At 39.9% G+C, this 26,583-nt stretch overlaps 2 protein-coding genes across 11 annotated transcripts in view; one reads left to right on the forward strand and one right to left on the reverse strand.

Moving 5' to 3' along the window:
* The first annotated feature begins 1,760 nt into the window (after nucleotides 1–1,760).
* Nucleotides 1,761–18,585, forward strand: ANXA7 (annexin A7). 2 transcript variants are annotated; one of them, XM_086752346.1, is made up of 14 exons: nucleotides 1,761–1,856; nucleotides 5,160–5,217; nucleotides 8,128–8,344; nucleotides 8,644–8,751; nucleotides 9,818–9,861; nucleotides 10,243–10,345; nucleotides 10,643–10,737; nucleotides 11,431–11,544; nucleotides 12,823–12,993; nucleotides 14,476–14,646; nucleotides 14,755–14,830; nucleotides 16,065–16,177; nucleotides 16,708–17,153; nucleotides 17,186–18,585. In XM_086752346.1, the coding sequence occupies exons 2-13, from the start codon at nucleotides 5,161–5,163 to the stop codon at nucleotides 16,828–16,830; spliced, it is 1,392 nt and encodes a 463-aa protein (XP_086608472.1). In that variant the 5' UTR covers nucleotides 1,761–1,856; nucleotide 5,160; the 3' UTR covers nucleotides 16,831–17,153; nucleotides 17,186–18,585. The 2 variants fall into 2 exon arrangements, with proteins under 2 accessions (XP_086608472.1, XP_086608473.1); XM_086752347.1 differs by having other exon boundaries at nucleotides 9,821–9,861.
* PPP3CB (protein phosphatase 3 catalytic subunit beta) overlaps nucleotides 13,784–26,583 on the reverse strand; it is a 51,313-nt gene continuing 38,513 nt past the window's right edge. For 2 of the 9 annotated variants that reach the window (XM_086752341.1, XM_086752340.1), the window contains exons 13-14: nucleotides 23,987–24,016; nucleotides 20,620–22,327 (exon numbers count right to left, since the gene is read on the reverse strand). In XM_086752341.1, the coding sequence (XP_086608467.1) occupies nucleotides 22,149–22,327; nucleotides 23,987–24,016 (209 nt within the window). In that variant the 3' untranslated portion in view covers nucleotides 20,620–22,148. Of the gene's footprint in view, nucleotides 14,155–19,344; nucleotides 19,417–19,491; nucleotides 19,695–20,014; nucleotides 20,075–20,619; nucleotides 22,328–23,986; nucleotides 24,017–26,583 lie in introns of those variants that run through there. The other 7 variants (XM_086752344.1, XM_086752343.1, XR_015259077.1 and 4 more) reach the window with 6 other exon arrangements.

Raw genomic sequence — 26,583 nt, forward strand, 5'->3', positions numbered from 1 at the left:
TTTGTCCAGTATCATGCCTTGGCAGAAGAGGCAAGGATATTACAAAAGAAAGGAGCAAGAGTTTGTCTCCCAACCTCACTGAAGTTAAATTTTTCCAATAGAGGGAATTTGCCTTGATTCTGCATGGGGTTTTAGAAGCTTTCCTAAATGTGCTGGCTCTAGCTATGGTAACAAGCCAAGGCATTTCCTTAAATATAGGGAGTGAAATTAGATGACCACAGTGGTTCCATTCCATGCTTTAAAAAAGTAATTCCAGATATTCTTGTTAACATGCAAGCACACAACACATCTAACATAGATTCTTCAGACATAGGCTGTTTTATGAGAATGTTTTCTCTTGTTCTTTTCTGATTTGTTTGTGAAAACAGATTGTTCCTTTCCTGAATAGCTCAAATCCAAACAGGCCACTAAATGGAAGAGATAAAGAATTGTGTATTTTATAAATATACTTGGTTCCCATGGAAATAGGGATTTAAATATATACCTGTCCTGAAAGAAACATGCTTAACAGGTGAAATGGAATAGACATACACTGGGAGTGTCAGCTGAAGAATGCTGCGAGGATTAAATTTTTAAAGCTCCCTCTGATGTGTTCTGGGCAAACAAGGGAGAACAAGCCCGATTTTGCTGAAGATAGGTCATTTATTAGATTCTTTATGTGGCTTTAGGTGCTTTTCATTTGAAGCAGGCAAGCATGGTAAATTATTACCCACCTATTTTCTGCTGCCTGCACTTAGTGCTGTTTTACAGACAAATAGAGCAGTGGCTGTTGTTTTAGGCAGAGCTCAAGTGCTGCAACAGGTTACAGGAAAAAATAGTTGGCATTTTAATGGTCTCTGAACTGCTAACATGTTTTATCATAAAAAGTAGGAAGTTATTTTGAATAATTTCAAGTAACCAGTGCATAATATCACAGGTGGCTCCTTCATAATTGTCTCTTGCTGGTCAGAATCTCTTATGAATAATTAACCACCAGGTAAAGGAAGAGTGATATGCATGTAGTGTCTGTTCTAAATATAATGTAAATAAACATTACAATAGACAGCAACAAAACACTAAGTTAACTTCCCACAATTGCATACAAATGAGTATAATTAGGATTTCTTTCTAGAGAAAGGTATGTAGTAGCCAGGACAATCTTACCTTTATGCCCTCTTGGGACCTAGATCCTGATCTTGAGTAACTACATGAAAAGGAGCAACTCCTCCGGCTCCACTTACATCCTTTATACAGTTTGCCTGTTACAGACTGCTCTGGTGGCCTAGATGACTTGGCTGCTTGCCTGCCAGCCACTGAATGAGGATCGTGATCTGAAGACTCAAGTGTCACTGGATAACAGACCGGGATTTAGAGGTACATCTTAGGGCTTAGGTACATATTAGGGCTGAACTCCACCGCAGTGGTACTGTAGGGAAACTGCAGCGCAGGCTTCTCCCCTCCTTTCTAGGCGGGCGGCTAAGAACGCCCGCGGGCTGGCATCGCCTGGCGCTCGCCGTGTGGAATGCTTCCCCTGACACAGCTCCACTGGCGAGCCGCTCCGTGTCTGTGGCACTCGTGTCTCTGAACTTACCTCTCAGCCATTCTGAAGGAGAACTGGGCATACTGCAGCTTCCCTTCAGCAAGACGGCGCAAGCCTGCACAGACAGGAGAGGGGTCCCGGGTTAGCACGGCGAGCACCACCCGCAGCCGCTGCCAGCCCGCCTCGGCCCTGCCTGCGGCGAGCGGGGTCCGTGGGCCGGGCCGGGCCGGGGCGGGCTCGGTGCCGGGGGCGGGGCGGGTGCCGCCCAGCCCCAGAGCCTCCATTTTGCGGTGCAGCTGCGGGAGGGAGGTCGGAGGTTCCGCAGGTTTCCCCTCAGGTGAGGCAGCCGGGGGCAGCGGTAGGCCGCGGCTCGCGCGCCCCTCGCCTCAGGCCCCGGCCTGGGCCCGCCTCCGGGGCGGGGGGGAGGGGGGGGCTCGGCCCCGTCCCGCTGCGCTCTGGGGGCCGGGGCGACCCGGGCGGCTGCCCGGGACAGGGCTCCCGGGGCTCGGCAGGTGTCCGGCCGAGGGAGGCGCCGGCCCGCCTAAGAGCGCCGCACCCCCCTGGCCGGGGGCCTGCCCTCCCGGCGCGGAGCAGGGACGAGGTCCCGGTGGCCTCGGGAGAAGTGAGTAGAGCAGTACCTGCCTCCGCCTGCAGCCCTGCCTCGCTGCGCCCGCCCGGGGCTGGCGGCTAAGGGAGCGAGGGGAGACCCGGCCGGTACGTGACCGCCCTTCCCACCCCGAAACAGAGGGTGGGGCGGCGGCTCGTCCGGCGGGCAGGGCTGGGCCGGGCCGGCTCCGGGCGGGGTGGGGGGCGGTGGCGGCCCCAGCGGGGTCCTTTACCGGCTGCGGGGGCGGGTGTGGTGCTGGCGGGGGGCCGCCCTCGGCCGGGGGCGCAGGTGTGCGCGGGGCGGGACCGGACGGAGCTTCCTCCGGCTCCAGGCCTGGGGGGTCCCCGCGGGGGCCGGGCCGCCCCGCAGCAGAGGGGAGACTTCGCTGTTTTTACCAGTTGAGCTCCCACGCCGAGTTCAGCACGTCTCCTGGTTTTGCACCGTCGGAGCTACATCCTTACAGCCCCCTCTCCCCAAAAAAGAGATTCCCCCGCCTCGGAGTTCGGCCCGCAGAGGAGAGCGGGCGGATGCTGGCGGGCGTTGCCGCCGCGGGGCCGCTGACCCATCCCCGGGCGGGGGAAACGCAGTGGAAATTAGAATCTGATGGGCAAATCTGTTGTTATTTTGGTTATAAAAGCAGAAATATCAGAACCTCTGCTCTGCTTGAGGGTGCTTGCGCTTGAGATCAGCGAGGCCCTGCGCTGCGGCAGCGGCAGTGCCATGTTCACCGAGTACTTAATATTGTGTCGGTGCCTCCATACGTGCCTGGAAAACATCTGCACAGCGAAAGCGGTTTCAGTAAACATTGCTGTCCGCTCATAATACGTTTTGAAGAAACTCTTTGTAGCTGGTGTCAGAGGCAAGCCTGAAATTGCAATTTAGTATCACATCCATCTAGTTGTAAAAGGCCTGAAAGTATTTGAAGGTCCTTATTTGACCCTTTTGTTACTCTATATTTTTTTTTCCTCCGATAAAAAAGAAATCAGCTACATCAAGCAAATGGAAATAAAACATTTTAATTTTGTTTCTGTAATTCAGAAGAATAACAAATAGGAATCAGGGAAACAGGGGAATGATTAAATGAAATGCCACAATTCCCAGTGCCTCGTCCAAAGGAACTCACATCACAAATTAAATCCTAGAAAAGGAACCTGTATGGCAGACGTAAGGAAAGAGTTAAACAATTTACCAGTGCGCTGTAGGTCACAGGTTTACGTGAGTGGTTAATTTGCTAATCAAAAATACGACATGGACTTGATGGCTTGTTTGCTTGAAAATAAGATGTTGGAAACTCATGCCTTAAAAAGCTTTTTGCTAGAATGTGTTTGCTAGTAAATGAGAGACATACGTAGCTAAAAAAATATATTCATTCTAAATTAAGTATCTTACCAATAAATTTACAATTGGTTATATTTTAATATGGTTAAAAGATTGTTGGATCCCATTTATTGTACAAATTAAAATTTTTACAGCTGTTCAAACAGCTAAGTTGTCGTCACCACCTGTTGATTTTACATCATGAAAGATGTCGTAAGTTGTACAGTGGAAGTCCTACAGTGCACCTCAACAAATTTTACAGGCTTTACAATCCTGTGTTCTTAATGGTGTAACTTTAGTTGAATTACATTAAACTGAAAAGCTGAAGAAGTGTGTGTTTGTTTGTCTTTTAAATCAGTTTTACTGACACAGTATTTTCCTGTAAGCGGAAAGAGTGAAACTGAAATCAGAAGGAAGTGTTGCTGGTCGTCTTGTTCCTGAAAATAATTATAATTAGTGTTAAAGAGAAGTGTGCTGTTGAAAGCCAAATTTAAAGTCCATCCAAGCAGCTGTCAGTAATAAATACTGTACAGGCACTGGTTTAAGGTGTCTCTTCTTCAGGAAATAGCCACTAGCAGTGTTTATGATTAAAACATAGATTTAGAAACACACCTCATGTTGTTCTTCCCCCTTTGTTTATTTGGAAGTGATGATCCAAGTTTATCAGTGTGAGACTGCATAGCTGTGCTTCTCTGCAATTTGGTTTTGGCTCTTACTTGAACTGACCTACTCAAAGTTTCAATGTTTTCCACATTAAGTCGCAGATGTGTAATTCTATGACCACGTACTGCCTTAATGCTCCAATGCAGTAAGAATTCTGCTTTCAAACCCGTTTGTTTTGGCTGGTGAACACCTAGAAATGGTGAATAATAATTTGCTATATTGCTTTCATTTTTGTATTTCCAGTGTCCTTTGATATGTGCAGATAAGTTGCTTACTGTCTTAGACACATGCCATGAGTAACTGCCAGGCCCTGATCAGAGAGTCTACCTGGTTAGCGTGAACATGATTTTTTTTTTCCTGCCATTAAGTGTTTTGTAACCTGGCTAATGGCCTGGAGAATCCCCGCCCAGCTGGTTGGCATCGTGGTGGATGATCTCTGTCCTGTTCTGTTCCTACTCCACAAGCCCCTCTGTTAAAAATGGGACTAAAATAAACACTTGTTGGCAGGAAACAGAAATCTTCACAAATGAAGTAATGCTGGGGGATTACATATTTCTATCAAATTATCCTTTTACATGGGATAGATAGCGTACTGCTCTTCTCACAGGAACTACTGTGAGGGGAGGAGTGCAGGGGAACAGGAGACAAGTGCTTGGTGTGGAGCAGGAGTGGGGCCCTGCTCTAGCCTGACCCTTCTGTTTCTGTTCTGAAAAAGCACTCAGCCCCCTTCTGGCACCTCGTGGTGTATCCTGTATTTCCGAGTTCTTTTTGGAGGTTCAAGCCTCTTACTGTGCTTCAGTGTCTATCTGACCCTAAAGAAGAGCGGCGGATAATTACAAAGTTGAAGATGCTTCCCTTCTGAATCCTGCTTGCTATGGCCAAGGAAAGGTTTTGTGGGTTTAATAGCCGAGCACTCCTGAACAATTCTAAACCTACTAAACATATTGTTCAAGTAATTTAACAGGCAATTAGCAAGAAAATAACTACTACAAACTTATGTGTAGTGCCTTGACAGTGAAAATGTGTTTTGTTTTTTTTTTTTGTTTTCCCCAGAATGTCATACCCGGGTTATCCCCCTTCCGGCGGCTACCCTGCTTTCCCCGGTTATCCTGTAAGTATGGCTCTCAATGGGTTGTATTCCTAATGCATTCATATTGTGAATACCCCTTCTTACTACGCTGTGCACACATGTACATAGCAGCTCTCAGTTCATATACAGTATTCTCTAGAGATTGTGGTCTTTGTTTTAATCTCTGTATCCCTGAGGATGACTTTACAGTTGTCTCATAAGAATTCCAAGAAGGAAATTTAAGATATATATATATATTTAGTGTTGCCTATTGTTGCAGAAAGGTTTTTGACAGTTTGGTCTTGTTTTAGTTTATCTTTGTCTTGTGAGATTGGTTTCTTTTTCATATAGCTAACTCTCTCAGCAAATAATTTTTTTACAGTATCAGTAGCTCTTACATAAATATGAGGGTCTTTCCCCCAGGGTCAGAGGTAATCTATGAACTAGTAATTACTAGAGGTAATCTATGAACTCTACCAAATATTCCTTGTCTGCATATCCTAGGATTTACAGAGATGCTGAACAAACTTCAGTGGCCATTACCCTCAGGAAGAGCTTGGAATGCTTTACTCAAGCAGCCCAGCTTTCATACGACACCAAGTAAATATTTTTCTGAGGATAAAGGACACTGTATCTTGACTTTGACCCCCTATCCTTCACTTGCAGGACTTTGTTCCACATTCAGCTCACGACTGAATGGACTAAAAATTCCAGTAAAACTTAATGGAAGGCTGAAATGCATCAAGTGTGGCTGATAGTGCAGTCTTTTTGATATGCCTGTGCCATATTTCAAAGCTAGATGCAACTGTGTGCTTTAACTAGTATGGCACTGATCATGCTGTAATTGTGGGAATTTTGTATGGTTTGTGTTTTATGCAGTACAGAACTAGGCTTAAGCATGGAGCTCAACCTGGATCCCATTAAGCTGAAAAGCTATAAATACGTACAATATATATAAATACATACAATATAAATACATATTATCTGATTGTTTTGCTTTACAATTTATCCTTAATCCCTCTGAAACACTAAAGTCAGTCAAACTAAAGACAAACATGTTAGAAAACAGACTTTCTTAACTCCAGGATTTCTTCCCCCCACCTTAAGGTTCTGCTGAGCCCTCATGATTATAGCTGGAACTTATTTTTAACTAAATCTGAAAATACTTTTTTTTTTTTTTTAGCTAGCATTTAAAATATAGCAAACGTCAATGGATGAATTTAAAAGACGCTGTGGATATTCTAGGTTTCCTAGTCTCATTGATGATGCTCAAAGTGATAACCAGTGCAAAAAAACAATGTGAAATTGTTTTCTTCTGTAATAGTGATAGTTATCAGAGCAGGGCTTTTGGGGATCCTGATTTTGGATTTGTGAATCTAAATTCCACCAAAATTATTGTTGAGTCTGACAGAGAAAGTCAGGCTGTACTGCTGCGGAAGAGGGTTTTATGTAGTCTGGGCACAGTATTCTGAGGGTAGAAATCTTGGGGTAACCAAACTCAAGCAGAACGTTTGAGCTAGGCTTTATTGCTGTGCAGTTTATTTCTGTTTTCTGGAGTCGAGAATGAGTGTGTACTGTTATGTAATGTGTGGCCCATATTCCTAAAGCTAGTGGGTAAGGCTCATCCCTAGCAAGGGAGTAATGAGTCCATACATTATGCTTCATTGTTAAATGGATTTTAAATACCTGATTTTTCAGATCAAGTCTATGGCTTTTAACTTACAGGGTTTTTCCCTCAGAGATCCAGGTCATTCAAGTAAATGTTTCTAAAACACGTTAATGCTCATAGCAACCTTTGTGGTATGACTGGTAAGTCATTTGTCATTCACGTAGCAAAACAAAGGCATATGTTTGACTTGTTCTTTTTATTTAAAACCTGTAATAGGTGTTCAGTCTGACTCAGTGGTCCAGATTTAGTTACTGAATGTTCATGCTTTCTAACCTGGTTTCCAAAGCAAATTGGAAACCCCCCCCCACCTCTTGTAAGTTCTTACTATGTAATATTTGAAAATACTGGCTGTACAAGAGAGGCAGAAGTTTTAAAGATACTAAGTTCTTAAAAGTCTTATAAAAACAGAAGGTGATCTCCTGATGATTCATGACAGACTTCTACTGACTCAGGGAGAGCAAGCCTAGGTGAGGTCGCCTCTTCTTTATGAGGCATCAGCTTTCCAGCCAGGGGTCCTGGTGGCTGACAAATTGAACGTGGCTCGGCAGTGCCACGTGCCTGAGGAGGAGGGCTAATGACATACCAGGCTTAGCAAGAGTGAAGCTAGCAGGTGAAGGGAAACTATCATTCCTCTGCACTCAGCGCTCATGAGGCCACATGTGGCATGCATATCCAGTTCTGACCTTCCAGTACAACACAGACATAGACAAACGGAAGCGTTTGTCCAGGGAGGGCTGCTTGTCTGGAGAAGAGAAGGCTAAGGGGAGATCTGTTCAGTCTTCTGTGATGTAAGAAGGAGTGATAGAGGCACTGGAGCCAGATTCTTCTCAGAGGTACACAGTGAAAGGGCAGCCCAACAACCCCAGGTTGTAATTGTAATTTGATTTGAGGAAAACATTTTTCACCATGAGAGTTGCCAAACACTGGAACAGGGGCCCAGAGAGGCTGTGGATTTGCTGTCCTTAGAGATACTGAAAACTTGACAAGGCCCTGCGTAACCTCACCTAACTCCAAAGCTGGCCCTGCTTTGAAGAGGGGTGGGATCAGAGGCCGTCCAGAGGTGCCTTTCACCCTGCAGCACTCTTTGATTCTGTGTCAACACATCAGAAAACGCAGCCAGGAGCCTTGCATCCAGGCTTTGGGAATTCTGCTGCTGCTGCTTCAAGTGCTGCACCTAACTATATAATTCATATTATTATATACACGGACATTTTGGTAGCTTGAGAGTTTTTACTCTGGTGTCTGTTAGCAGGGCGTACAAATATCCCATTTTTGTGTTTCAGCCAACAGGACAAGAGTCTGTTTATCCACCAGCTGGTCAGTACTCCTATCCCGCAGTTCCTGGAGGATACCCTCCGGCAGGAGGAGGGACCTATCCTGCAGCACCACCAAGTGCTGGATATCCAGGGGCAGCAGGATACCCTGCTCCGGGGGGCTACCCTGCCTCCGGGAGTTACCCTGGAGCTCCCCAGGCTGGAGGAATGCCACCTTATCCTGGAGGTAAGATCCTTTGTTGGCATACCCCTCAGGAGTGATTGCTGGTGTAACCATTCCCTGTGCTTGGCAGAAGTGATAAAGAAAAGCAGCTTTGTTCAGCAATGAATTTATGCAGCAGCATGCAGGCAGCCAAACAGATTGCTATCAGGCAGTAAATACCTGCATGCTTGTTGGTTTTGGGCCATTGCACAGACACAGAGAAACTAGTCTCTTGTGTAGCTCTGCTCAATAACCTGGCTCATGTTGCGTCAGAAGTCAAGTACAAAACATTAAGCATGCCAAAATCTTTCTTTTCCTCCTAGCTCCTACAGGCCCTGGGTTTGGTGTGCCTCCCGCTGGCCCTGGCTTTGGTGGCTATCCACAACCTCCTGCCCAAAGCTATGCTGGAGGTGGAGGAGGACAAATTCCAGGTGTGTCACATATAAGAAACTTTAAGCATCCAAGGTTAAACCAAGACATCCCAGTATAGGTAGTAACAAATTAGGCCCTTACCTTTCTTACTTTTAGCTCTTGAGGTTTGTATGCTGTACACCTATCGCCTTTCTTGACAAGACCGCTGAAGGGCTGATGAGACCCATCTCTATAGGTGCTACATCCAAAAGGGATGGCTGTCAGTGATTAATGGTCCTGATGTAGTGGTTTAGGTGCTTCTCCTTCTTCAAACTGCAAGTAACTGATGAGAACCATGAAATCCAGAGTCCACATTCTGTCCACACAGCATAGGTGTTCTGTTAATCTCAAAGAAATGGCTGCATTTTTTCAGATCTGTGTGTTCATGGTGATCCCTGGCATAGTGGGGGAGAGGGGAATGCACACCATCGCTTAAAATCAGCACAGATTCCATCAAAACCACTTTTGTCCTGGAATGCGTCAGTTGTGTTTGCAAGAAATTCAGAGCAGCAAAACCTTTATTTTAATGATTGCTATGTTGACTTTAATAATAACTAAGCTGCTATTAAAATTATAACAATTGTATGTACATACTAGGGATAAAAATAAAATTCCAGTGCAAAAAAAAATAGTTGTAGCTTTTGTATTCACAGTGCTCACAAAGTAAGATTGCTTCAATTCTTTTTGCACAAATTAATTCTTAGTATTTATCATTTATACACTAGATGTTTTAAAATGAATAATATGACTTTGAAAGAGAGCACTTCTTCATTGCCACAGGCTATCTTGGCTTTTGTCAAAGACAGCAGTACTTAATAAGGAGAGATCCTTCCAGTTCCCACAGCACCAGTAAATTTAGTATTTTTAGAATTGCCTTGCTAGTGTATGTACCGGAATGTGTCTGTGATTGCTTCATCCCATCCTTCCCGAGGGCAAGAAATTAAGTTACTGGTCATTACAGGTATCATTACTTAGGAAACAGGTTTTGTGCAGTGGTAAGTCTCTAAATGGCTTTATTTTCAGATTAGCATTTACATAATAAGAGGAGACCTAATTAATTCCTTTTATCTTGTTCTTCATTTTCAGTAGGATATCCTGGTGGACAAGCGCCATCACCAATGTCTGGTCCGGTATGTGCTGTACCCTCTTCTATAATCAATCTTATGTGGCTTCTGTGGTTTTCTCACCCTGTAACGTTTTTACAACTGGTTTACAACAACTTACAGCGTGTCCTGCATCAGGAGTTCCCACCTACACTCAGAGTACAGCCTGAACAAAATCATAACTCTGTATATACTCATCAAGTAGATCTTCATCCATACAACTAGGTAAAAGCATTGCTGTGGCATTGGTGGGCAAAGCTGTTCAAGACAACCAAATGTCTCCCTGAGTCTGTGTCAGAGAAAAAAATGGGGAACTAATAGATGACGACTTCTGGATTACAAAGTTGTGGTTTTAATTTGAATTTATATTGTGCAGGATAGCTAACTACATGTGACTCTCATTTTCAGCCTGCAGCAACGGTTCAGTGTACCCAGGGCACAATTCAAGCTGCTCCAAACTTTGATGCTGGAAGGGATGCAGAAATTCTACGCAAAGCTATGAAGGGGTTTGGTAAGTAAGCAACAGAGGCTTAAATTTTCATTGAGCTAACTCCTTAATGCCATTTTGCCCCTTTCTTCAGTTTTTATTTAATCATACACTTTTTTTTTCTCAAGCTTTTCAAAAGTTACACTTTCAAAATGACTCAAGCAATTTAGTAAACTAAGTTACTTAGAAATATTGGTAACTTAAATGATAGCCATGCATTTGTTATGTAACAATGCCCACAGGCATAAGACAGGCATAAAATGCATAGTCTTGGAGGGTTTATTATGAGTTCTTACATGAAATTGCTCTTCTGTTTCCAAGGAACTGATGAGCAGGCTATCATCAATGTTGTAGCTAACCGCTCCAATGATCAAAGGCAGAAAATCAAGGCAGCTTTCAAGACTATGTATGGCAAGGTATGTTCACTAGTTCTTTCCATCAGTAAACAAAACCAAACTGTCAGCTGCTGATTGCACGTTAGTCCTGGGCAGTGTTTTGGGGCATTTTTTAAATGCACCTCCCTTGTGTACTGGGGGACGTGGTATTTAACAGTGTTGCCCTCATACCTGGCAGAAGCAGAGGCAGGGAAGGCTGGGGGCTGGCTCTGTCCCTGACCAAACAAGAAGCTTCTCTGATTTTGTAATGCTTGATGATAGATAGAAAATAATCAAGCCTAAACTGTCCTTGTATTATAGCATCTGAAACTGAGATTTTTATGCACACAAACAAGCACTGAGATCTGGTTGTTTTTTTTGTAAGAAATAAACTGAGAAACTGCTTGAGGATTGATTAGTCAATAAAAGGCTGAGATAATTTCATTTATTCCCTCTCTTATTTATGCAACTTAAAAGAGCAGTTTTATAATTGTGGCATTTTTCAGGACCTGACTAGGTCACAATTAGTGAGGGGATAATGGAAGAGAGCTGAGCTGTCTAAGTTTTGGACAGAGGGAAGTTTTTTATAAGAAATAGAACAAAACTTCACAGGAAAAACAGCACAAAGGTAGAAATCAGTCACAAATGTAAACTATAGTTTCATATTTTTCAGTGTATAATCTAAATACATGGCTAACACTCTCCAAAGCCCTTTTTGTGTTTACAATTGGACAGGATTTAATTAAAGATCTGAAGTCTGAGTTAAGTGGAAATGTGGAAGAATTGATTCTAGCACTGTTCATGCCTAGCACCTACTACGATGCATGGAGTTTACGTCATGCAATGAAGGTAAGGCTTTGCTGTGAACAAAATAGTTTAAAACTGTCTTAAAATACTCATTTAAGGAAAGAGAATACCTGATCCCTGCATTATTAAAAAATCCTACAGTTACAAACAAATTTCAGGACTGTTGGGCTGAGTTCTTTTCTAGTGCATCTCCCAGTTCCAGCCAATTTCTACAGGACAGCTAGTTTGGAGCAGCTCTTCCTCCAGCAGAGGATGAAATGCTGCATGAGAGAAATCTGTTGTCTGCCACTCTCTTGGGCACAATTTTTGCTAGAATGTAGTAAGGGCCAGGGTGCCATTAAAACTGTAACTGCTGTTTAAATTGAAGGTACATTCCTCTCCTTACTAGGAATAAACCATTGTTAATGAAAGAGATTTTTGGATTATCCTTTTTTTTTTTTCCCCAACAGGACTGCAATGAAAAAATAATTTTCTTAAGGTCAGATGATTCATGTATCTGTTCAAGTATTAAGATTGCATTAGAGATTAGGTGAGCTAGTTGGTTTAAACTTTTAACTTTTCTTGCTTGAATTTTTTGCTTGTTTGAGCTGCAGCAACTAGCAGGTGGCTGATACTGGAAACAGGCAATTTAACCCATGTATGAATGCAGATCTCTGAAGAATGTGGAGCTCAAATGAACTTTACTGGAGGCAATAGCTGCTCTTCACCACTTTTAAAAATTCATAATATAACATTACCTAGAAGACTCACATAGATCCACTCCTATCTAATCCTTGCTTGAATACAGATGACCATGCCAGTAAGATCTCATTGTACACAGAAATCACAGATAATTTTTATTCTGAGGCGAGGGAACCATCTATCAAAAGTTCCTGCTGATGCTCCATGTTGAGGAAGTGGCCACATTGGAATAGGGAACACACTTGTAAACTGACCAAAACAGGATTTACATGCGGTGTTTCTTTGGCTTTAACGATTATCATAAGGCTTTACCTTCCTCCAGTATGTTTCCAGATTAAGGCTGCCAAAGAATTTATTTTCTTGCTAAAACCATTTTCCAGTTGACTGTGGCTGACATCACTGTTGTGGACGAATAGTCCTGGGGTGGTTTTTTTAAACTGGTGCAGAATTCAATGTTTGAGGAATCTTCATTCCATTTTCCGTATACAGAAGACGTGGCGTTTTCACACTGCAAGGATACTGTTCTTACCATGTAGAGTATCGAGTTTTGAAATAACAGATGACTGCTTAATTTCACAGTTGAATAAAACTGAATAGTAGAGCTTTGCAGTTATGCCCTCTTATTTCTTATGCCTACAGGGAGCAGGCACTCAGGAGAGAGTGCTGATTGAGATCCTTTGCACAAGGACAAACCAGGAAATACGAGACATAGTGAACTGCTATAAATCAGAATTTGGAAGGGACATCGAACAAGACATCAGAGCAGACACTTCAGGACACTTTGAAAGATTACTTATATCTATGTGCCAAGTGAGCTTTAATTTTTTTTTTTTTTGTAAGATAATGGTGACAGTCTGACTTCAATGCATATAGTCATAATCATAGTGGCTCTATAAATGAATTGCCTGTGCATGCTTAGCAAGAGCCAGGTTTTTTAAGAAATTAGCCCTGGGCCATTAATTTATTCCCTAATGATGAGCTATGACACTTCAGTCCCTCCTCAAGGAAGAGATACTTCCTAGCTACAAATCTATGTTGAATTGCATGGCCTAATTTAGTACCCTGTATTCATCTCACAGAATTTATGTGTAAATACTTTATTGTGCAGATGCAATCAGAGAGTACTATAAGCAGTGCTCCACACTGCTGTTAAAGAAGGATGGGCGGTTTCTTGGCTTATGGTAACACAGTAATTTGTGTGAATCTGATAGGATAATCTTTATGGTTTGTCTAAGAACAAGCTAGGAGACACTGCAGGGCAAAACTTACCTCCCAAGTCACAGTGTAGCCTTGCTTCCCTCCACATGACCAGAGTCAGGAAGGTGCTACTGTTGAGCTCAGGTGAACACTGGTGCTTGCTTTTCCCGTATCACTTACTAGGGCTCTTTTTGTGTTGAAGAATAGCAACTTGCTGTTAACTTGCTGTTAGGAAGAAACAGGTACTAAATGCAGCTTCCCACATTTCTCTGATCAATCTGCTTATTTGCAGAATTTCTATGACATTCTATCTCGTTTGCCTCTCCTTTGTGAGAGTTCAGCTATTGCACTAGGCATTCAGATTAAAAAGTCAAAATCCACAAAAAAGCAAACCTTGAGAAGCTTCATGCTGCTAACTTTTATTTTGATAAATCCAGTAGTTTACAGTAACTGACAACCACATAATTTAAATACTATATTAAACACTTTAGATACAACAGTATTTGAGAGCCTGTATTCAGTCTACTCAGCCAGTATATTTAGCAGTATCCATTCATGCACTGGGCAGCAAAAAGAAACCAAACCCCAAAGCATATAAAATGTCATATAAGCCCTACAGACATATTGCAACTATATAGGAAGTGCTTTCTGGAGACATTCTTACTTGAAATTAGCAAATTCCAAATAAAACAGAAGACCTGAGATATTTCAGGTGTGCATATTCAGTAAGAGAATTCATTCGTTCGTTTGGGAAGATTCTTTGCAACTTGAAGCCTAGAAACAAACAAATCAAGAGAAGGCTTACATTATTAAATAAAATAGAGAATTAAGTACAGTACTTAATTAGAATTATGAGATGCTATGCAGGGGTGAAATTATCTGAGTATCTACAGTTTAAAGCATGCCCTACAGATAGGGTTCTGCGCCACTTTTGTATTTGTTGCCTGTAAGAAACAGTAAACCAAAGAGTAGTTAATGTATTTCAAGCTGGTATTACTCTTTGTGCTTCAAGCTTTGAAGATACATGCTTGGGGGCTACAATGCAAGCAGTTAAAGCACAGCTTTTCATTTGACATCCGTTGTCTTTGCTTTTAGGGTAATCGGGATGAGAATCAAACTGTGGATTATCAAAAAGCTCAAGAAGATGCTCAGCGTCTGTACCAAGCAGGTGAAGGAAAACTTGGGACTGATGAATCTTGCTTTAATATGGTTCTGGCAAGCAGAAGTTTCCCCCAACTGAAAGCAACAGTTGAGGCATACTCCAGGGTAGGAGTTCTTCACTGATTTCAAATGAGCTTGGTCAGTGTATTTTAAATTAAGGTTCCAGTTGTTACTGCATGTCATTATCCACATGTTAATCTCATTTATTTGTAGATTGCTAATCGTGATTTATTAAGCAGCATTGACCGAGAATTTTCTGGAAACGTGGAACGTGGCTTGAAGACTATTTGTAAGTGATACGTTCTTTGCTCCCCTTATCCCTTAGGAATTAAACCTCGTAATTGAAGAAGAATCCAGTTCAACACTGGCCATAGGCAAATGAACACACAACCTGAGACTCTGCTAGCACAAAAGTAACTTCAATTATTCAAATACCAATTATTCACTTTACATTTAACTGGAGAAAATAATCGTCCACCATGGAGAAGTCAGTTTGAAACAAGACAAGGCTACATAGGAACTACTTGGCACTTCTCCAGGAAGGCAGGCAACTACACAGAAACAAGGGTCACTGGTTAGTGCTTGTAGTTGTGTTTTTGAGAGCTCTGCAAAATTATGTGAATACCAGGGTGAGAGAGCCGTGACTCTGGTTGTGTGGCACCTCAGCAGAGAGAGCTGGGTCACCCCCACAGCATGATCTCAGAACCAACATGAACCTACTTTGGGCACGCTTCCCTTTCCACCTCTCTTCCCCACCACCACCTACCCCGAAAAAGCTCAGCATTTGCTAAGGAAAACTTCAGCAAAACAGAAGACTTGTTTTGAATTAACTTTTTCCTGCTAGCTTATTATATAGTAAAGCAGTTCAAATTCAGCACACATTCTCACTATTTGCTAATAGTGAGAATCACTATGATTTACTAGTAATTATAAATCTGCAGAGACCAGTCCTACCAATGCTTATCAAAATGACAGCATTTCTGTAGCGATAATGAATAAGCAAAAACTTCCCATATTATGTTGTGCTAAAGAGTTTTATGGCAAAAACTCAGCTTTCAGAATCATGTAAAAGAATAAAGGCCTGTCTCTGAGAATGAAAACTCTAACTGAAACAAGATGCATTCAGTAACTACTAGAGTGAGAACTTTTTACACCTGTACTTTTGTTAAGTGACATTCTAACAATGGAACATCAGTGAAACACCTTGTATCCCAGTACCAGCTATCCAAGGAAAACTGTTCTTAAATTACCTATTTGAGAATTAAGGTTTCAGGCAGTTTTGAAAAGCACTTCCAGAGAAGTTAACTTTAATAACCATAACTTTTCTTGTGAAAGAATAACTCATTTGGTCAGCTTGAAAATAAGCTCAGCTCTATAAAACAGTTCCTGTAATCCACAGTAACTGGATCTTCACCAACACCTACCTCTAGCTGTCTACAGCAAAGATCCTGAATTGATCCTGCCAGGTATCGCTATACGGTGTACAGTACTGGAACTAATCCTAAAAATATACTTTATTGCAGTGCAATGTGCTTTAAATCGCCCAGCCTTTTTTGCAGAAAGACTTTATTATTCTATGAAAGGAGCTGGCACAGATGATTCTACCCTCATCAGAATTATAGTAACCCGCAGTGAGGTAAGAAACTTTCTCCTCTGTAAGTGTCACATGTAGCAGAAAGCTATCTACCCTAACCAGCTTTTCACTTAGTCGTCCTTTCACAGCTGTAGAAATCATGTATTACAATGAAGCTTTTATGGGATTCAGATTTAGATGAACGTGTAAATTTGTTTTAAAGCCAGCTTTTATACAGTAATTTATCTCTGGCTAGATAGTAGCCACAGAGGAGCTTGTCTTCATTCTTACCTGTGGTTGCCTGTCCATGTAGCAGATAAGTACCTCACGTTCAAAGGTTCAGCTGTTAAAGAGTTAGGACAGTACAGTCCTAACAAAGTAAGGAACAACTGCTAGACTCTCTGCTTTGGGTCCCCCCGCCTTAGAGGGACCAGGTGGCTTGCAAGATGGGTACAGTTAATCAGTTGCACATTTCTCCCTTGGCATGTGTTCTGTAGTCTGTGATGGGGGTGAGGGGTGACTGTCTAGGAGTTAAAATCATACGCTATGTTTAAGTTTTGTGCTTTTTTTTTTTTTTTTTTTTCTTTGCATAGATTGACCTTGTGCAAATTAAACAGATGTTCACACAAATGTACCAGAAGACTTTGGCTACAATGATAGCAAGTGATACAAGTGGTGATTACAGGCGTTTGCTGCTGGCAATTGTTGGTCAATAGAAGAGGATTATCTGGTTTTTTGTTTTCTTTTTTTAAAACAAACTGAAGGATGCGTGACATGCTTTACGCAGACAATGACTATTCTTATGTGTAAAAGAGTAACTTTAAACTTTGTATAATCAAATATACCTTGCTGATGATTCAATAATTGTTGCACTTAAAATTGCCTTAACTTACAGCACATAATATTCTTTATTGTATAATAAAATATATCTTGTCTATTAGCCCCTAAGCCTTAATCCTTTTGACCCAGACAAAACCACCTCCCCTCTGCCACTCCTGCATGATTAAACTGTCTCAGTTGAGTCTCCAGGACTCAGCAAGTTTCTTGAAATACCTAAACTTAACTGCTGAGCTAACTGTAGATGACAAAAAAAAAAGCCTGAGGCTGTGATGTAAAGCATTTTACACTCCCCTCTTTAATGTCCTTCCATAGTAATGTTGAAAAACATGCAAGTGCTCAGTATAAGTCACATTACACTGACAGTTTAAGTCCTTGGCAGAATCTGACTATATTCCCCTATTTAATTTCTTAAATGTTACCATAAGTGGTTAGTTACCGTTATGCTTAAGGCAGCAATGGCAAGGAGAAGTAATCTCAGACAATTTTGAAGTATCTTCTTGTAAATGAGTGGGTTATACAGCAAAAGACTGAGCAATGAAAAAAACACGTATCTAATGCTAATACTACAGAACACGTGTAAATCCAAACTGAAAGCAATTGTGACCTAGACAATATAAATGATGATGTAGATGGTTTCAAAGGATTTTAAAAGAACAGCTTTGAAAAGCACATTTGTTTTTTTTTTCAGAAAGCCACAGTGAATCTGTCCCCAGCCATAAACGTAACAGAAGCTTCAAATCCAGCAGCTAGCAATGTGTTTCCTAACGTTTCTAAGCAATGCTTTAACAAATAACGACTGTATTATAGGACAACCTCACACAAACAGCAAAACCCCATTTCTATTATGCCTCAAACAAAAATAGCTAGGGCTGGTAGAGCCGATTCTAATATGGCAAACCTTTCATACTTACAGAGCACGTACATAAAGGTTCTTGCAAAACAGTGATAGCAAGTTTACCATACCAAAGAAGCTTAAGTATTTCACTTAGATCAATGTTCTGCAACCTAACTCTGACTTTGAACTTTTTCTGATATTAAACTTAGAAATATAGTTCAGTTTAAAATTCCTGGGTTGGATTAAAATTAATTATTTCAAATACAAACAATAGATGGAAACTGATTTGGGGAGAGTAAAAGACATTCCCACTCTGCATTGCTTTGATCATCCTCGATGCAAGTATCCACTGATACATACATATAGATCTCTCAACAGCTTTTGAGCAAACTTCCTTACAAGTGAAGCTTAGCATTTAATAATTAAAGCATATTAGTGCATCTGTATCTTTTTACATGACTAAAAAAATCCCCACCATTTCATTTGTCATTCAAAGCAGAATATTGATTAAGTCTGGTTCATACACACTACTCCTACAAGAAAAGGATCAGCTGAACAGGGTTCTTTGTCCTAATGAAATTCATCTGTTTTATGGCAAAAAGTTATTTTCATTACTTGCTAGTAACAAAGAATTGTTAAATGGGTAACAAAAATTGAATGATTGATTATGAAATTGTAGAAAAAAATAGGCAAGGAAAGAATGAACAGATACTGTCTATCCTGCTTCTGAAAAAGCCTTATTTTTCTATGTAACAAACTTAATGGCATTTCAAGATTAAACATCACAAAAAAGAAAGTCGTTTATGAGACTGTTCCTCTCAAAAAGTGTTCAGACTCAAACCACAAGAGACCTACCTCTTTCTAGAACAGCCCCAACCCCAACCGTTTGTCTTTTTGCTAGAGAGGCCAATCTTCATAATTCAACAGAAATTACTACAGCAATTTTTCCATTTCACAGCTGGAATTTAATAAGCTTTGAAAGGAAAACCGTTGTTTGACACCATCAGTAATTTTGGGTGGTGAAGGTGCACGTTTGCCATTAAACTGAACAGGCCGGCTCTGTGAGCTAGGCTGCTCTTCCCTGTGTGGCTCACCAGGTGGCAGCAAGTTTTTCAACAGCACAAGTCCCTCTTGACGGGGAGGGCCCTTCAAGAGCCCCCCCGAGCCTGACTCCATCCTGTTCTGTACTTTTGCTTCTCAGTTTCACTAAAACGCATTAACACTTCTCAGGACATTCAGAACCCCTCAGCCCGCCTCTGAAAACTCCTCCTCCCGGCCGGTGCCCTGCAGGTGAGAGCACCACAGACGATGGTTTGACCCAGCAGTTCAGGGAAGAAGGCGTCTGTCCCCGGGGCCAGGGCACGGCAGGGAGAGCTGCCACTCAAACCAGGACCCAGCCACGCCTCTCACAGCTTTCACTACCTGTGTCCTTTGGCTGACAGAGCTACTTCCAAGCACCCTCCCCTCCCTACCCAGGAACAGACTAAGGACACAAACCTTTTTTTTTTTTTTCCTTCTTAAACCACTGAAAGCAGAAAACGAGCAAACTACTTACAGTTTTCTGGGAGGGAGGATATAATTTCTTCTCCCCAACAAAGCAAGAATTAGAGACAGCTCCAGACTCCACCTTTAAGAAACACAGTAGTAAAAAATAAGTACCTACTTTCCAAACAAAGAAAACCCACAGATATAATCCTGTTACCTGACTACTTGCTTAAAGGGTGACAGAAGACACACAGCATGAGAAGAGAAATCAGGTCAACAACAACTGCCCGAGAAACTTTTTTCCTTTATTGCATATCTGCCTTCGTATCCACGGATATTGCAAGGGAATCCTCAAGGAAGCAAAACAGATATTGCAAAGGAATCCTCACGGAAGCAAGCATCATTGCAGCTGGGCACCTACTGACATACAAATATCAGAACCAGTTCTCTCCAATTACAATGAGGTCCTTCCAGACAAAGACTGAATCTCTACCTTGTCTGCATACACAACTCCAGCTAGTCAGAGTACTAATCACAACTAAGATCTGATACTGTCTTGTGAGGTTGAGAGATTTTCCACTAGCACTTCCAAGGAGGAAGGAACCATTACAATGTTCATCATGTTTGCTCTGCTCTAATACGACATCATAGATAGACTATGCATCTTGCTAGTGCTGGGGTGCTTGATTTAAAAAACAAGCAAGCAAACAAAAATCCCAACCAACAAAAAACACACTTACCCTTTTTTAACTTGATCTTCTGCAGTCAAACTTTGAGAAGAGTTTCCAATTAGAATGCATCTGCAATAAAGTAAAATCAAACATTAGAAGTCCATTAGCAATAGTGTGTCACTTACTATTATCTTTTATCTTAATTCTCATCCTGTTCAGCAGCTTGTCCTTACTTTAGAATGAAGGTATCAGAGACTCAACCAAGTATCTACATTGACTGTCAACACAGTCAGTACTCCCACTCTGCCCAAAAAGCAGCCCCAATACACACTGATGTCCTGAACGTTTAGTTCAAACCAACACACAAGACACAGCTATACTTAACAGCCTTGCTAGAATCAACTAACACTTCTCTTACAAGCTTGTATAAACCAACAATGGATGTCCAGTTTAGTGGACAGAAGATATCTAGCTATTTTATTTATGAAAGAGAACTCAAAAGCAAAAAAAAAGAAGCAGTGATAACAGTTAAATGAAATAGCATTTACATTAAAGCAGTTCTCTGCAAGTTAAATCTGACCTTTTAGGCTATTTTTTTCAATAGCTTAAATTTTGAAGAGTCTTTCAAGGTCAGATTAGACCTACGTATGCCAAATAAAACCAATACACAATGATAGGAGCCGCAGCCCATGCACAAAATTTATTGTGTGCTACTGTTTATAAAATACTTGAATAGTTCAGAACATGCATAAAATTTCCAACTTAGGGGTATGTACAGATTGTACTTCATGGCAAACAAAAAAAAAAAGGGGGGGGGGGGGAGATGAACTCTAGTGACAGAAGTTTCAAGTTGTGTTCCAGGGGATGAGAAGGACACGTAGCAAATGTCAAAATATATAACAAAGTACAGTGGCAATCAGTACAGTCCATTATTTGTGAACAAATTAGCACAGGGCTTCAATTTTTATTTTAACCAAGCAGTCCTGTAGATACCAAAATACATGCAGTCTCAAGTTTACACTTTCACTAATGCCTTAGCAGTTGAACAGAGCAATTGCTTACGCGCTGCTTTGCCTAAACAAAAAGTATGTCCAATACAGTTTCAGTTTCCTTTACAGATTTAAAAATAATAAAAAGCTTGCAGCTATTCAGCCCAGTGATTATTAGCTATTTATGCAACCGTAATACTCACAATAAACTAAAAGTACCCATAACATCTAGGTAACCTATAGATGTACATCATAGGTCTATATATTAAATATTTGCAAAATGAAAACATGCATACACAAAATACAATGCCAAGCTTTACAGACTTGATATGAATCAAAAATTACTTAAACAATGTACAAAGTTCAATTAAAAGTACCTTAAAATTAACACTTCCATATTTTTCTTACTTTTAAAATTAGTATATATAATATTTTTTTTTAATTCAAGGTGGGGAAAACTCTTGAAAAAGCTGGGCAAAAAAAGTTCTAAATTAAATATTTTTTTTTAAATCTGTGTTCAAGTAATAAACATTCCTACATAGAAATCTTCTGATAAGCTGTAACTAAAAAATACAGTGAATACAATATAGAATTAGCAACATCTAAGGAGTAAACCTGAGGTCAGCATTTTAAAGAATGACCAACTGAGATTTTTTTTTTTTTTTGGCATTTTTTCTTTCTATTTAAAATACAGTTTTTGCAGCCTCAGATATTTTAAGACCATTCTAATCTATAATTTTAAAGACATTTCATGAAACTGATGTCCATTAATAAATAGTTAGCTCTTAGGGCTGTATTTGAAAGTCTGATTTAAAAAAAAACAAACAAACTACCTCTACTGAAAGAAAAATCCCATTTGTAAACTTAAAAGTGTTGACAACGATAAGCATAAGATGCTAGTCTAGATGTGCTTTAGTGATAACAGCCCGATTCTTTCCCCAGATCTCTTCTGAAGCTTCAGCAGCCAGTGATGGACTTGTGTAAGTAGGTGAGGCACGCTCCCAGGAGGTCGGGTCACCAGTAAAGAGAGGGGCTGTTGTCTCAAAAGCATGATGGTCTTTCTTCAGCGGGATCAATTCAGATGGTTTTCCACCTCATATTAAGTAGTCACTTCAAGCAATCCCCCTGGCTACTTCATCTGTTGTCACATGAAAAAACAGTAATCTAGGAATTCTCAGGCAAGACATGAGTGAGTAAACCAGAAGCTGATGTGGTCACTGTGCATTGTTGTTGCCAGTTCCATTGTTTCCATTGGCATTTGTTGTGTTTATAGTATTAATACCATCTTGCTGAAGAGCATCTTTTCTTGGTGGCATTCTCTCATTGATCCTATCCAAACCTTTTGCTTCTTCAAAACTGCAGATTTTATGTTGCGGAGAGAATCCTCGTATTGCTTAACAAAATGCAAATTTGATATGTCAGTAATGGAAAAATAAGTTGAAAGCATATACTTTTTCTAACAAATGATGTTTAAAAACAGGTAAGAAATCAGCCAAAGAAACTTATGGCTCTGCATCTATATTAGTAAAAGCTTCTCTAACCTGCTTTCCTGAAATGTTCAACGGCAATCATGATTCAGTTTGTACCAAAAAAGAACAAAGTATGGCAAATATTCTGCAAGTAGGAATCAAGAGGTTTAAGCCCACTTGATTGCTTCTGTGTGTCCCTGGCATGGCCAGCTATCAACACCAACTGCTGTTGCTGCCCAGTGCGTCAGGCTTATCGTAACATCCCCCTTTTCTTCGGTGGAATGTCAGTAAGATCTAAGCAGCACAGCAAGTGCAGTGGAAGCAAAGCAGCAAAGGGTTACAGAAGTAAGAGTAGATTTACATCCTGCACTCGCACTGATGGCCGGATCCTGCAGTTTTCATGCAGGCAAAACTGCGGGATGTGGTTCACATTCTGTGCCAGTCACGTGGGGACAGAAATGGACACAACCACAATCACTGAGTTAGCGCTGTGGTTAAACAATGGTATCACTTAAATACAAATGTATTTAAAGTAGGTATTATTTTGCTACTGACTATTTTAATGAATGAGGCCTGTAGTTCAATTTAGACCTGAAAATGGTTGACCACATAGTAAGACTGAAGTCTTTGGGATGAAATAATTCTTCGGAGATTTAAGTACAGCTTTCCACTCACAACAGAACCTCTTGAACATGTGTGTGAGAACAGAATACGGCACTTGTTTACATTTTTTGAGGTCTGACTTCCTTAATTAAAAAACAAAGAATACAGTCATTTAATGGTGCTTTGTGACCAAATCTGAAAAACCCCAAAGGTAGCTCTCTCAGCTGCTATGCTGTTTGCCATTCACTTCACGGAATATTGAGCAAGAGGAAATTAAAGTATCTCAGAAAAGACAACAATCTGACATTGAATACTCTGAACACCAAATAATTTGATGGCTTTCGCTCAATACCACTAGCAAAAGATTTATATACAAGTTATTTAGCACAGAAGCACTGATAATCCATGGAATTTAATATGCCTCATACCAGCAGGCTGGCGTATATACTGGGAATAAATTTGGTCAACAAATTATGTTCAAAATCTATAGGAAAAAAAAATTACATTTATACGTCTTGCACTACCATATGTGTTACGGAAAGTTAAAAAAAAAGTGTTCAAAGCCATTAAAATAGATTTTATGAGAAGACATGCATAAACAACCCTCCTTCCACATATAACCAACCCCCCGCAATCAAACAAAACCTTGCAGTTGAATGCAGAAAAAAAACACTGAACACTACCATTTCTAAGGACTTCAAGACAACACCACGTATCACAACATGCTATTATACAAAAACCTACTGCATATTTAATAAAAACAAACAAAGACCAAGAAACCCCAAGAATTTCCCTAAAATATTAAAGATAATCATCATCCTAAAGCCAGAAATGAATGTTACATGTAAAAGAGATGAATCAATGCAGTTGATTCATCTCTGCTTGTGCAAGTTGAAAGTAAAACACACCCACACAGAGTACTTTTGAATTCCCTCCCAGACACCACAGATCTCTGCCAATGGCAAAGACTCTGATCATACCTTTTTCAGCCTCAATTGCCTCTACAGTGGCTGTACAGAAGTGAGCAGATGCATGCAAAATGAATGAGAAAGATGAAGAGTGTAATATCGCACAGCAGAAAAGGCAATGATCAATTTAATATAGTATGCTATGCCAGATTAGATTACAGTTAGTTAAAATGATAATTAAGGTTTTTGGGGGTTGTTTTTAAGTTTAAGTGAAACTTCTCCTAAATTTTAACTAATACAAGTTATCAGCTAGAAGGATATCAAAGCAACACTAATTAACTGGTGTTATTCTATAAGGTTTTTGTGTTTTGGTTTTTTTTTTTTCAAGAGAGCAACAAAATTTCAACTGATTTTAAAGTTGTGGTAACACCTTAAAAAAATACTAAAAATCTATTTGATACTACTATTTCTCAAGATTAAAATGCATTAGTGAGCTTCATTAAGTTACCAGGAAGGACGCTATAAAAATAACACTAGCAGTGTTCTAATAGTGAGAAATAATTTTTCTCTTTACGTTTAGCTCCCTGAAGTTTAACTAGTACTTCAACTTCTCACTGTATTTTAAGCTAAAATGGGTGTCTCTGAGAACTGAACTGTGAAATTTAAACCATAAAAGACAAACCTAGCAAGTAATATTTATGAAGTCTCATAAATTTTTTAGTTGAATCGACAACATAGTCTACAGCAGGAAGAAGTCTGGATTTAACACAGTCTTGGTGGTTGAATTTGAAAAAGGTGAATATGAAAAAAAATCTAGCTTACTAGTTGTTTTTCAAACTAAATAACCATGACAACTGCTGTGACTTCTTATGTGTAACACCTTTCCTAATTGTTTTAGCTCTAGAAGTCAAAGCTTTAACAAAGTCATTAGGATATCAAAATCAAAATAACTTTTTATTAAGGTAGACTTGCTAAAGAAACCACTTTGTAACTACAACCTAAACTGTAGCTAAGTTTCAATACAGGTAACAACTTTTTACCTCTCCTACTATGTGCCATGTTGCAAATACCACAATTTCAGAAATATTAACAAAAATAGCATAAGTAGTGGTAAATCTACTTGTGCAGTGCTTGATACATATTGTTAACAACAAAACTCAGAGTAACAGAGCATTCAAGCAAATATCAGGGACACTAGCTATATAAGAACATATTGCACTGGATCAGAATAGAATTCTTTAAAGCGAATTAAGTTTGTAACTTCTCATTTCTGATACAACAAAAACCGATGCAACATTTCAATTGCCTATGCTAAGTTGTTATGTATCAATTGCCTACACTATGCCTTCAACTCCCTGTTGCATAAAATTATAATTTCCACTGAGATACTCTAAAGAAATAAATAAAATTAGATACTTGCATTAAGTGCTACTAAAATGATGTTGAATACTTAAGGGTAATGCAGCATTTTAATTTTTACATACTGCACATTCCATGGCACAAAAAAAAAAAATAAATTAAAAAAATTCCTGGACTTCAATCTACAGAGATAAGAGCAATTCCAGAATTAAATAAAAATCCACTTCAATAGATGGTTACTTATGTTTACATTAAGGGAAAGAAACTTTCTTAAATTGTAAAAATAAATTAGTTTAAGAATTATTTTAGAAAGTCATCTAATACATACTTTCATACTATAATCAATTTGCCATACAAATACAAAACTACTTAAAAAAACGACCTCTTTCCACCATTTCCTGTTACCTGTGAAGTCTTTGTTTTCAATCTTTTCCTGAAAAGATCATGAATACTGATTTATCTCTGTAAATTACGTAGCTTGGTCATAAATACAAATTTCAAAATTTACTCCTACTTAATTCTACTTGTAGTACTATTACTCCAAAAAGATCTTGGAATTATACATCACAATTAAGAAAAAAGATAATTTTCAACTTGACATAAAAGAACAAACTGACTGGAAAATACAAGCACTTAAAAAACACACACTGTAAAGACTCAATTTGGAAAATAATTTTGTTGGATTCTTTTTTGCAGGTACATCTAAATTAAAACTATATTCTTTGTAAACCCTATTAAACCTCAAATAAACACTGTACCATACTAACATAACAGGTAATCCTGAAGTCTTTGCTCAGAAAATTCTCGACTTGAGAGCAAATTTTAAGCAACAGGGTTCAATGGTATTTCCATCCTCAATTCCATCCTCCCCCCCTGCACTTCTTAGGGGACAGATCTGATACAAAATCCTTGCCAACTTTCAACATAAAACCAAACATCTATCTTACTGCCTCTCTAACTAATTGCAAGGGCAGCAATTAAAGGTAAGATGTGTCTGGCTAGTTCAACTGATTACCATGGAAGAACTTACGATTTTTAATTTAGGCTTGTGTTTTGGTATGTTGCTGAATAAGGCTGTAGATGTTTGGGGTTTTTTTTAACAGATGTTGACTCAATTTGGAAAATAATTTTGTTGGATTCAGTTCATAGACTATTCAGTTCATAGAATAAGTCACTAGGAAATGCTACTTTAAAGAACAGTACTTAATATGGTCTTTAATATTCTAGCTACTATAATGCAAGCAACATAAATAATAAAACCCATAAATCTACCTTAAAAAAACCCTAGAAACATACAAAAGCCACAGTTT

The sequence above is a fragment of the Chlamydotis macqueenii genome, chromosome 7 (genome assembly GCF_036417535.1).
Source record: "Chlamydotis macqueenii isolate bChlMac1 chromosome 7, bChlMac1.mat, whole genome shotgun sequence".
NCBI lineage: Eukaryota > Metazoa > Chordata > Aves > Otidiformes > Otididae > Chlamydotis > Chlamydotis macqueenii.

Excerpts from the sequence above, each read along its gene's own strand:
- ANXA7 (XM_086752346.1), top strand. The coding sequence starts at position 5,161 with ATGTCATACCCGGGTTATCCCCCTTCCGGCGGCTACCCTGCTTTCCCC. Across the intron at positions 8,345-8,643 it reads AATGCCACCTTATCCTGGAG|CTCCTACAGGCCCTGGGTTT; the intron begins GTAAGATCCTTT and ends TTTTCCTCCTAG. Across the intron at positions 14,831-16,064 it reads ACGTGGCTTGAAGACTATTT|TGCAATGTGCTTTAAATCGC; the intron begins GTAAGTGATACG and ends ACTTTATTGCAG.